We start from the raw sequence: 12095 nt of genomic DNA, 5'->3' as shown, positions 1-12095 counted from the left end.
CCACAAGCGGCCACTTTCTTTCATCTGAGAAGTAAGATGTAAGAAAATTTGCAGACAACCAGGTCAGTGAGGACAGCAGGGAGAAGAGGTGTCACTCTCCAGGTGCTGGAGGGAGATTACCCTGCAGCCCATGGAGAAGACCATGGTGGAGCAGGTTGTCCCCTTGCAGCCCATGGAAGATGATGGGGAACAGAGATCCCACCTGCAACCTGTGGAGGGACCCCGTGCTGGAGCAGGTGGGGACATAGGGAAGACACTGAGCCCTGTTGGAGCAAGCTCCTACAGCCCATGGAGAGAGAGGCCCATGCCGGAGCAGGTTTTCAGGGGAGAGGGGAGGGCTTGTGACCCTGTGGAGGTCCAGGCTGGGCCTGAGAGACTGAGAGATATTCTATGATTTATGACTGAACCCCATTGAAGTGACCCACACTGGGGCACTTGGTGGAGAGCTGAAGCCCTGTGGGAAAGGACTCATGTCGTAGAACTCAGTGGAAGGCTGTCTCCTGTGGATGGGCCCCCGTGCTGGAGCAGGGGAAGGGTGTGAGGAATGGCCCCGCCACCAGCAAACCTGCACTGGTGTGGATCTCTCTCACTCATCTATCCATGGGCTGCAAGTGCTGGCAGGGCCTTGTTCCAACACGGGTCATGGCATCCCCTGTCTGTCTCCCCCTGCTCCAGCGTGGGGCCTCTCCATGGGCTGCAGGTGGGGTCTCGGCCTTTTCCATGGGCTGTGAGGGGACACTCGCTCCACCATGGGTTTCTCCAGGGGCTGCAGGGGCATCTTTCTCTCCAGCACCTGGGGCATCTCCCCCTTCCCTTCCCTGCCCTTGGTTTCTCCACAGCTCATTACATCTTCTCACTCCCTTCTCTGGGGGCACAAAGTGGCTGCTTGTGGTTTCTTTTCATCCTCACTGTGACTCCCAGAGCTGCTGTGACCATCGCTGATGGGCTCGGCCTTGGTCAGCAACAACTCCAGCCTTGAGCTGGCTGGTGTTTGCTCTGTGAGGCTTGCAGAATGCTTCTGGCTGCTTCTTGCAGAAGTCATCCCTGCAGCCCCTCTCCTCCACCAGAACCCAGCCACACAAAATTAAGCCTCTTACATATTTTCTTCCCAGTCCAGCTGAAAAGGGGAGTGGCAGACTGACTTTGGTGGGTGTCTGGCCTCCAGTCAAGGTTAAACCACCGCATCCTGCAAAGGTTAAAAGAGCAGTGAGCATATAGGAGGGTGTATGTGATGCAGTGGTCAGAGCAGAACAGGCTGTAAGTGAGGGTTGTCTGGTTACCAGAGCTATTCTCCAACTATCCTACTTATTTGTTATAGGGTTTACATAGTTACAAAACTTTTCTTTTGAAAGATGTAGCATATGGAGAACTGATAAATTTAGGAGTAATATTAGAGTTGGTTAGTCTTCCTTTGTCTATATGGGAGCCATAAAAATAAAGGCTAGGCTGATGGTAGAAGCACTTCATAACAACAGGATTTAAATTTGAGACAGGTAATTGTGTGGCCAACAGATGCAATACAAGATTGGGGAGGATTTGAAAAAACCAACAAACAGAAACCAACCCAGAACTTGCTTCAGGTCATCAGCTAATGAACTGTGGAAGCCTGGCAGAAATTCTTTACTCAAATACAGTTTTACCTCATTGGTCCTTGCTTTGTGGGGTTATTTTGCTTTGAGGGATTTGGCATATCCTGCTGGATTAAACACCCTTGGTGATCAGTGGTGAGTTGTGGCACAACAACTTCCATATACACTTTTAATAGGCTGTCGTTTCTGTCATCACTTTCTTTCCACTCTTGTAGTCAGCTGTAATTCTTACAACTATACCTTTTAGAAGCCAAAAGTTCTTCACCAGCCAGAGGAGTTGTGGTTGTTTTGGCATGACTCTGTTCTCTAGACTGTAAAATGATCTAGTGTTTTGCTGTTTGTTCTCTAATTCCAGGAAAGCCAATATTTTCAGTGGACATTCACCCAGATGGGACCAAGTTTGCAACAGGAGGACAAGGTATGTCTGCATACTGATAGAAGGCAGAAGTTTGGGCTATAATAGTAATCTTGTGCCTTCACAACTCTTTAATCAGTTTGAACCTTTTAAAAAATACATTGCATATGTAATTATCTGTTTCTTGGAGATAAAAGTAATTAAACTGTGTTGGGAAATACTGGTGTTAGTGCAGGGGGCAGGGTTATGTTTTCTGCTGTGCTCACCCTCTTGGACATTTGTCTCTTTATTATTATTTGAAGAGGAACTGAATTGGGCTTTCTGATCTGCTAAATAGAACTATTGGTACAAACCCCAATCCAATTATAAATGGAATAACTTCAGAAATATGTGCAAAAAGTAGTGTTTGGATTGCAATAGTGAATAAAAGTATGTTGGCTGCAATAATTGCAGTTTAGGATTTGGATGTATCTTTTAAAATACAATTTCATTATAAATAGTTCATCCTTATAGTTAGTATTATGTACAATGTGATTTTTGAAAAAGACTGAATAATTTTATTTTTAATAGCCTCAAGAAAAATAAAACACTTCTGCCTCAGTGTAATTATGTCAGAATGGTATCTGTATTCAGAAGTTTCCAAAGTTACTGAAGTAATGCCTGAATTTTAGCATCTGTTCCAGAACTGAAATTAAGTTGAAAAGCCTTTTTGCATCTGCTTGAAGGGCTGGGGGGGTGCTTTTTGTTCTGTTACAGGTCAGGATTCTGGAAAAGTTGTGATCTGGAATATGGCTCCTGTCCTGAAAGAGGAAGATGAAAAGAATGAAAATATTCCCAAGATGCTCTGTCAGATGGACAATCACTTAGGTAACTAAGATTTTTATTGACTTGTTTGTTTTTACTGACAGTTGGTAACTTGCCAAAGCTTAAGCATGACGTGTTTGTAACTGCAAAAGTCAATTGATAAAGTACAGCAGAATGATCTCCTGCTTTGGGGATGTACTTTTCTAGGTACTCAGCAGATAAAATATGGGAAAATGTACAGGGGCATATAGATACCTTTGGAAACTTCCCATCTGTGTCCACAAGGTAATTGATAACTCACACTGTGAGAAACTGGGGAGTTCTGAAGGAAAGGGCAAGAGAAGGAATTAGTATAAAGAAAGTGTCATATGAAGTGTATTGGTTATAGTTCTAAATTACACTGGATTTACTTCACATTGCATTTGAAAGTGCAGTTACCTGAACAAGCTGTTCCCTTTCTTCAAGATACATCTTTCCTTCTTTGCCCTCTTAATCCCACCTCATTTACCACAGTTTCCTGTGTTAGATGAATATTAATTTTTCTCCTTTTGAGCTACTTTTGGTGAACCTCTTTCAAATAAGGAATAGGTTGGGGGTTTTTAAAGTGAGAAGTTCTGCAACTGCTGCTGAAAGATAAGTACCGATTCATTTATCTAAAGCAGAGTAACTGTTTTGTGTGGAAAAAACACACTTAAATCCTAAACTTCTTCTGGTTTGCATATTGTAAACTCTGTTCCCAGCCCAGAACCACTTAGTCTCTTATTTTGTCTTATGAATGTTCTTTTCTGCATTTCAGCTTGTGTGAACTGCGTGCGATGGTCAAATAATGGAGTTTACTTGGCTTCAGGAGGAGATGACAAATTGATTATGGTGTGGAAACGAGCTGCGTAAGCATGTTTCTCCTTCTTGATTTTATATTTCATTTCAAGTGGGTTTCTCTGTTGCATCTCTTAGTACTTCCTCCCTGTCCTGGCTTTTTGCAAGCTCGCTGCTTTGTCTGGTACGTAAAGAGCTGAAATCTGTGACACCCCGTCACTGCTATTGGAGACTTGGTCTCTTCTGTCTCTTGGGCTAGAGTGTGTGCCTGTGTGGGCAGACTCGCCTTGAGGAGCTGGAAGTTTTCTTCTGTCCTTGAAGAAAGTGCCTCCTAATGAGATTTGAAGAGTTAGCAAAAAATTGATAGCATTTACGATAATAAATGGAATTACTTTCGCTAAACAATACTTGTTTTCCTTGCAGGAGTAGCTGACTATAAATCAGATATGGCTTTCTTCAGAAAGAAAGTTTAAAGAATTTGAGGTGGTTCTGTTCATAATTGTTTCTATTTTATTTAGGTACATTGGACCTAGCACTGTGTTTGGTTCTAGTAGCAAACTTACTAATGTTGAGCAGTGGAGGTGTGTATCAATACTCAGAAGCCATTCAGGAGGTAAGTTAAAAGATGTTGAGCATAATTTGCATGTATTTGGAACAAAAGAAGTTATCGGCCTCTCATTTTCTAGCTCAAAACAGGTCTATTTGGTGGCAAGTCAGTAAACAAGGAAAATCTAAAAGAAAATGTTGTTGTTAAACAAATGCCCATTTTCATACAAGTAACTTCTGGCAGTGTAGTAGAAAACTTCTGGCAACAATGTAGTAGAAAAAATTAGCAACTAAGAAACTTACATTTTGCTATTTATTAGCTTAAAAATGACTATGAACAAAGGAAGCTTAATTGTATTTTTATTTAAATAAATGTTCACACTTGCAATGAATAACCTCCTGGTTGGCAAAAGGTAAGGGGTTTATAAACCAAAGAATATTAACGTTTATTTAGAAAAATAACTGAAGAGAAGAACACTGCTAAAGATGAATAAACCAGATAATTTCAAATGTGTTTTGCACCTGCTGACATGTTATGACTAAAATCAAGATTGAAACCACTTTGATCCCTCCATATGTGTTGGAATAAAGCAAGTGCATTATGATAGCTGCTGTTGCTTTTTCATTCAAAACATGACAACTTTTATAACAAGATAACTTTATAGAGGCTTTAGTACATCCTATAACTGCTAAACATTGCATCCTCTGCCTTGGAATTTATTTTGGTTTGGTTGGCATGGTTTTGTTGTTGTTGTTGTTGTTCCTATTGAACATGGCACATTGCAAAGTCTTACTTAATGAGTGTCACTGTGTTATTTCTTACTTTCCATAGTGAGATGATGGTCTTTTCTTGGTGATAGAAAAAACAAGTTCTTTTGTTTTAAAGATTTTTGGATTCTCTGATTACCATCAGCATCTTAAATAGAAACTTTTTTTTTGAAACAGATGTCATGGATGTAGCGTGGTCTCCGCATGATGCCTGGCTAGCATCCTGTAGTGTGGATAACACTGTTGTCATCTGGAATGCTGTCAAATTTCCAGGTGAGAATTATTACATTTCAGATATACTAGTGTATAAAGCTTTGTGACAAACCCTTCCATGGGTGTTGTCCTCCTATTTTTGGCTGGGATCGAGTTAATTTTCTTCCTAGAAGCAGGTATAGTGTTGTGTTTTGGACTTAGGATGAGAATAGCCTTGATAGCACAGTGATGTTTTGGGTGTTGCTAGGCAATGTTTACACCAAGTGAAGAACTTCTCAGCTTCTCACACTGCCCTGTCAGCGAGGAGGCTGGGGGAGCACAAGGAGCTGGGAGGGAACACAGCCAGAGCAGTTGACCCCAACTGGCCAAAGAGATATTCCATACCCTATCATGTCATGCTCATTATATAACCTGGGGAAAGCTGACTAGGGGTTTGGACCTCAGCTTGGGAAATTACCTGGGTGTCAGTAGTGGGAAACTGTGCTGTGCATCACTTGTTTTATATACTCTATTATTATAATTATCATCATAATCATATTGCTTTTCTGTCATATTAAACTGTCTTTATCTCAGCCCATGAGTTTATCTTTTTTGTGATTTTTTAATTATTACTGATGCTCTCTGCCATCCCGCTGGGGGGAAGTGAGTGAAGGGCTGTGTGGTTTTAGCCGCCTGCTGGGTGAAACCACAGCAGGTGTATTTCACTGACTGTGACTCTGTGGGGATGGGTTGTCTGCAAGTGTGTCATCTCAAAAGACAGTCTGGTGAGTCAGTCCTTCTTCCTGGTTTGGATGGCAATGAGCAGTGGATTCCACTGTGTTACAGACAACAGCTGTGTTCAGGTTGTGCTGTGTTGATTTTACATGAAGGTCACTATTGCATGCGTTTTCTTTTTCATGGTCTCAACAATCCCATATGGACAGACCTTCAGCTTGGTATTATGTCTATATATGCATACATTTTCTCCCTGTTCCCTTTTTTGCCTACAGAACCTTCTGCTCATTTGCCTGGGGAGGGGGTGAGGGGCATTGTCTTATTTGCCCCATTTTAAATGCTGCTGCTCAATAAGCACTTTACGTGATGAAGGACGGAGGAAGGAAAGACATGGGGAGCCTCAGAGTAGCAGAAGCTCTCAAGCCTTGCATCTGTTGTCCATTTTCCTCCTCCTGTTGCTGCAGTGCTGGCAGTTCACACAGTCCCAAGGCCTCTGTTTCTCAGGGACCGCGCTGCCAGGCCTGTGAGGGTCTGTTGCCATCAGGGTGTAGGTGCCTTTACTTGGCTGCTTCTCACCACGTAACTTGATGCAGGCTAAAACTCCCACAGTGTGTTGCCTAGTCACTGCCATTTATTTTAGGGTTGTTTCCAATCCTGATATCAGAGGTTTTTAGACTTCCAAGCTGGCTGTGTCGCCTGTGCAGTGCTCTCAGCCTCTTCTCCCAGTCTGATAAGCAAGAGGCTGACTGAAAGGAGGTTACCAGGTCTGCCAGGCTTGTGTGTCTATTCAGTCATGACTTTGCCTCAGTTCACATTTGGTGCACAAAACTAAATTTGTTGTGATAACCTTTGGGTGTGGAGGAAAAGGTGAGTATCTAACTGAAGTTCCAGTGTAACTACAGCTTCCATAGCTGGAAGCGCTGTTCTGAAGTGCCTGGGCTTTGCTGGTGTTTCTGCTCTGATCTGTTGCTTATAAGGAGTCTTGTGCCCCATATTCTGGCCAGAGTTCTCTTTAACCTTTTGTATCCTTCTTAGATGAAGTACACCTTCCAGTTTGGTTGATATGTTGTTGCCTATGCATTAAAGGAAGTTATGTTTAATATGCTGCTTCAGTAAGTACTGTCTGTTCTCCATTTTTGCATGCACAGAAATTCTTGCCACTTTGAAGGGGCATTCTGGCTTGGTGAAAGGGCTGACCTGGGATCCTGTTGGAAAATACATTGCCTCTCAGGCTGATGATCGGAGTTTGAAGGTGTGGCGGACCATGGACTGGCAGTTGGAAACCAGCATCACAAAACCCTTCGATGAGGTACTTCAGCATGTGTGACTATTCAAAGTAAATTCTTATACAATGAATTAAAATTACAAGAATAACTCTTGATTCTGCACAAACATTACTTAATTTAACAATGCTGAATCAATGAAAACCATCAAATGACAGGTTCAGAAGGGGAGGGGGGAGGGGAAGACCTGCTTTCTTACACAACGTGTGGTTAAGTTGAGACTCTCATTGCTGTTGCATGTTGTGGATGCCAAAGGTTTGCATGGGTTATGTAAACAATTGAGTAAATTCCTGGAAGTAGAGAGCTTATTCCAAGGAAGTATTGGCACACTAATTACATTGTTTTTACTTTCTTCCCTATGCATCTTCTATTGGCCACTATCAGAAATGAGATAAGTGCTTAGGAGGGATCTTTGGTCTGGCATTGTAGGGCTATTATGTGATGACTTTGATCAAGAGATCAAATTTCTGGGGACAGAAGCTGGTGCTTAGTGAGTGCAGTGTTTTGCAGTGATGTTATGGTATTGTGATTAGTGCGATTACTCTTGTAATAGACTGTGAAAGCCTGAATTCATGTGTGAGCTGGTGTTGCAAGCTGAATTCTCACTATTAGCAGTCGCTATGCTGCAGCCCTGTCACTGAGTAGGACTGTGATGTACAGGATCCAGAAAGACTGAAATCTTGTTTCCTTTAAAGAAGTTCACTGCAATCCTTTTTCCCCTCTTGGTAGGGCTTCCTAAGTTACATTAGATCACCTGTAGAAATGTGGCTGAAGTGCTGAGAATCGTGTGCAATGTCATTCTTTCGTATTCCCAACAATCTTGCTTTGTAATCCATATTCCTTAAATCTAAAATGTAAGTAGTATTCAAAATCCTTTGTTTGCCAAACACTTTTAAAGCTCTAATATGTTTGTTGGGGTCTGTCTTTTTTTTTTTGTCAGTGTGGAGGAACGACTCATGTGTTGCGTCTTAGCTGGTCACCTGATGGTCACTATCTTGTTTCTGCTCATGCCATGAATAATTCCGGACCTACTGCTCAGATCATTGAGAGAGATGGATGGAAAACCAACATGGATTTTGTAGGGCATCGGAAGGCAGTTACAGTAGTGGTGAGTGAGTGATAGTAATTTATCCCTGAAGTAAAACTTCTAATATGTGCTTTTGGATAATTTTATGCATGAATGGGAGAAGGGATGAAGACAGGGGTCAAGTGAAGCAAATGCATGGTGGTGATTAAAAAAAATGAACTTTACACATTGGAAGGAATCAGCTTGCTCTTGTCATAAGAGAACTGGCTATAAATGAACAAGATAAGAAGGGAGTGTGTACAGGAGCATTTTAGGAACATCAAAAATACCTTTTTAGTAGTTCAGTGACTTGATTAAAGTAATTTGAATTTCTAGTGGTTTCCTGATTACTAGTAAAATTAATATTTTTGCCATTCCTGTTAAGGCCTTCAGAAAGTCCCTTAAAGCTTGTGCAGCTTTGGTCAGTGTTCTTATGGAACCTGGGTAGAGACATTTCTATGAAATGTTTCTTTATCACATTTGAGTGGAAAACTTGCTAAAAGCAAGATCTCCTACTAAAATGTAATTACTATAATAAAATTTGGCACATCTCACTTGTTCAGAAATTCAATCCAAAAATCTTCAAGAAGAAACAAAAGAATGGAAGCTCCACCAAGTCAAGTTGTCCCTACTGCTGTTGTGCTGTTGGAAGCAAGGATCGATCTCTTTCTGTTTGGGTAAGTGGGATTTTAGCTGCCTTTCAACTAGTGTAGTTGTTTGGGTAATTTGGGGGGTTGGCACAAAGGTCACATGTACAGCATTAGGCCTTATATTTAGATTGATGTTTAATTTTCTTCTCTCCACTATTACAGGATTAGCTGGGGGTAAGAAAGCTGATGGGTTCATTTCATTAAAGCCAAGTCCAGCTAGAAGTCAGTGGCAGAGTATGTAGCCCTAGGAAGGGAGAGGAATTGATAAGGGAAGTGATGTGTTACCATAGTTAACAGACAAAATTCAACCCTATTTTCTCCGTGTGAGTCTCTTAATAAAAAGACTACTGTTTCTCCATGTTTAGCCCACCTGTCTATTAATCACTCTTAGACTTTAGCTTTGTTATTCTTGCTTTATGGGTGCAAGGAGAATATAGCAGGCACAGCATCACTGTTTCTGAGCGTATATATGGCTCATCTTCCTGCTTTGTTCTTGCTTCAGTCCCTTGCTTCTGTCTTTGTTGTGGAAAGGAATGTGAAAGTGAATGAGTTTTAAGTATACTTTTAAGTTTTCCATACCTAGTTTGGGTTTTACTTTAAAATCTACACTAAAATTGTTATTCTGGCTAAGAGAAGAGTAGGAATTCTCACATTTATAAATGCAAGATGGGTTGTTTGGCAACTGCAAAGGACAGGGAATAAATTTAACTGATTTGTAAAGCTTTGTGATGGGAATGTGTGCCAGAACACACTAATTGCTAGCTGCAATCTAGTGTTTATAGATTCCAGTGTGATATTTATCCATCGATCGCTAAACGCATGGCACTAAATCTATTTCTGTCCCTGCTAGCAGTGCAAGCACATATCACAGAATTGCTCTCAATATATTTTTCTTCATACTATGATTTCATTTAGGGTGCCTGTTGAGGTTATACTAGGTATTACAGAGATGCAAAGTTAAGGGCAGTCTTTGCCCTGAAGAGCCTAATATATATGTAAACAACACATACCTATAGAGACATAAGTGATTGAACTACGGAAGGTGACTCCTACACTACATCTGTGAACCTATGAGCATGAAACATCCTAGACCACATTGACTTCTGCTTCATTTCAGTTGCACTGTGTAGTAGTGATATTAAGTCCATGGGTTTAACATTAAAGAGCTCTGAGTGTCGGATTTTGAACAGGTTACTGTGAATTTTCATATTAATTTCTTTTACTAAGCTGACTTATAAGTGTAAAGGAATCCTCTTTAAGAATAATTGTGAGTTAAAATTCCTTTTGGTCTTGATAGGCTTCACTTACTTAGACAAGTGGTCTGAGGGAGGACATGGAAACCTAATCTGTCTTCTGTCTTCCTCTTGTGCTGGCAGTTTGCAACATCCTTATCTCTGTAAAGCTTAGAACAGAAACTGTCTTTAACATCTGCAGAATTATGTTTTGAGTGGTAGAGAGTGTTCTGTGATGGTGGTGTAAAGGTGAAGTTGGTTAAGAAATTCAGTCTGTGTTTCAGAAAGGGAGGAAGGGTTGTTCTTCAGTGAAGCTTTTCTATGCCAGTAGTGGAATGGTAACTACATGCTTTGGATATACAACCAGACATACAGCTGTGCCATGGGCACGTCTCATTTGGTGGATACTGTTAGACTCTGGGAGAGTGTTAATGTGTTGATATCCGTGGTAGTGAGAACATCTAAATTTCTGAGTGTTGTTTCTTCTGTTTTAAGCTCACGTGTCTGAAACGACCTCTAGTTGTCATACATGAGCTGTTTGACAAGTCTATCATGGACATCTCCTGGTAAGTTGATTTTTGTTGTTTCTTATAAATCTGAAGTGTTGCTATCAACTTTAGATACATTAACTGAAATTCCTTAAAACAATGCTGATTATTGGGATACAAGTAAACTGTTCCTGAAGATTTTGATTCTGCTGCAACATTTTTGGTCACTTGAGATTGTGTAGCATTAAAACTGAATAAAAACTAGTATGCTTAAAATGTGATAAAAGACATGTGAGATGAGTTCCTACTTGTTAGGATTCTTTAATTTTTTTTAATGTATTTTTGTATGTATGTATTTTTATAACATGACGTAATGGACTTTGTGAGTTTCATGTGTGTTACACCGGTGAGAAGTTACTCTTCATGCCTAAGGACACAATATAGCAAGAGATAAAGTCTTTTTTTAATGTTGTATACATCCACTCACACATCTGTGCAAACATGCACGTGCTGCTCACTCATCACTTGAGTTGCCTGAAGGATTTTCCTGTGTGAGAGAGTAAATGCAATAGTTGTTGTTTTTAGCAAAAACAAGGGTTTATCGTGTCATTGCAGCACCGTGTGAATGGTGTAAATTGCTCTGAGTTGGAGTTGCAGAGGCTGAGCATGTAGCAAGTCTGAGAAGGGATAACACATCTACTATACCAAACCACACCCCATCTACCAACCACAGGACATAGCAGAAGGGCAAGTGCTGAGCTTTCCCAAGAGACCGCAGAACATCTCTAGTGATTTGGGTTGGACAACCCACTTTCTCAGCAATCTCCTGTCCAAAATCTTGTTTTCCTGCTTCTGCACCTGGTGGTAGACTGCCTCTCCTGCTTTTTTCCTAAGGCCTGGTTATAAAAATGCAGAAGTTAATAGTGCTTTATTTTCAGCATGACTTGAATAATAAGGGAGAAGTAACCACAAGACCAATTAGTAAAAGGCATTTAAAAACACTCTGCACCTAGACATCAGGTGATTTACAGAGTTAAGAGTTCTGTACAAGAATACATTTTTTCATGATGGACACACAGCACAGTTGTGTTAATTCTAGCACTTCCCAACTCATTAAATTCTACCCTAATGCCTAGAACAATCTTGGTGGCTTTACAGTGTAAATTTTAAAGCTTACAGCTGTATAACTTCCTGTTTGCTCTGTGGATTTTGCCATGAAGCTCAGTGAAGCAGAAGGAAAAGGGTTTTTTTACAATCAAAACATTTTTCTTTCATTAATAGATTAAGACTAGAAAGCCAGCAAGTGGAATATTTCCTAAGAAGTTCTGCTATTGTTGTAGTACAATAGCTTTGAATAGTTGTGTTTTTCCTGTAGTGTTTTTTTTTATTTCTCCATCTGCAATTTGCACATTTTTCATGGCATAAAGTCATTGGGAGTAATGGCTGGTTAACATTTTGCAATTTCCGAGGAAATGGTTTTGGGGGATATTTGAGAGACAAAGGATCATCAGGAAGCTTGTTATTTTATATCCTGTTTACAAATTGAAATGTATGGCTAAAATGTCAATAAT

The 12095-nt window shown here is 40.6% G+C and overlaps 1 protein-coding gene across 1 annotated transcript in view; it reads left to right on the top strand.

Annotated features, from left to right (window-relative positions):
- Positions 1-12095, top strand: part of HIRA (histone cell cycle regulator) — a gene marked incomplete at its 5' end in the record, with an annotated part of 38005 nt that overhangs the window by 7281 nt on the left and 18629 nt on the right. The window contains 9 exons of the mRNA XM_084272055.1: positions 1945-2007; positions 2701-2811; positions 3545-3635; positions 4083-4177; positions 5056-5151; positions 6954-7114; positions 8029-8196; positions 8718-8831; positions 10532-10602. Of these exons, the coding sequence (XP_084128181.1) occupies positions 1945-2007; positions 2701-2811; positions 3545-3635; positions 4083-4177; positions 5056-5151; positions 6954-7114; positions 8029-8196; positions 8718-8831; positions 10532-10602 (970 nt within the window). The remainder of the gene's footprint in view (positions 1-1944; positions 2008-2700; positions 2812-3544; positions 3636-4082; positions 4178-5055; positions 5152-6953; positions 7115-8028; positions 8197-8717; positions 8832-10531; positions 10603-12095) is intronic.

This window comes from Gallinula chloropus, assembly GCF_964237585.1.
Source record: "Gallinula chloropus genome assembly, chromosome: 17".
Classification (NCBI taxonomy): Eukaryota; Metazoa; Chordata; class Aves; order Gruiformes; family Rallidae; genus Gallinula; species Gallinula chloropus.
The sequence above is the reverse complement of the archived record's forward strand: the minus strand, read 5'-3'. Positions and strand labels throughout refer to the sequence as shown.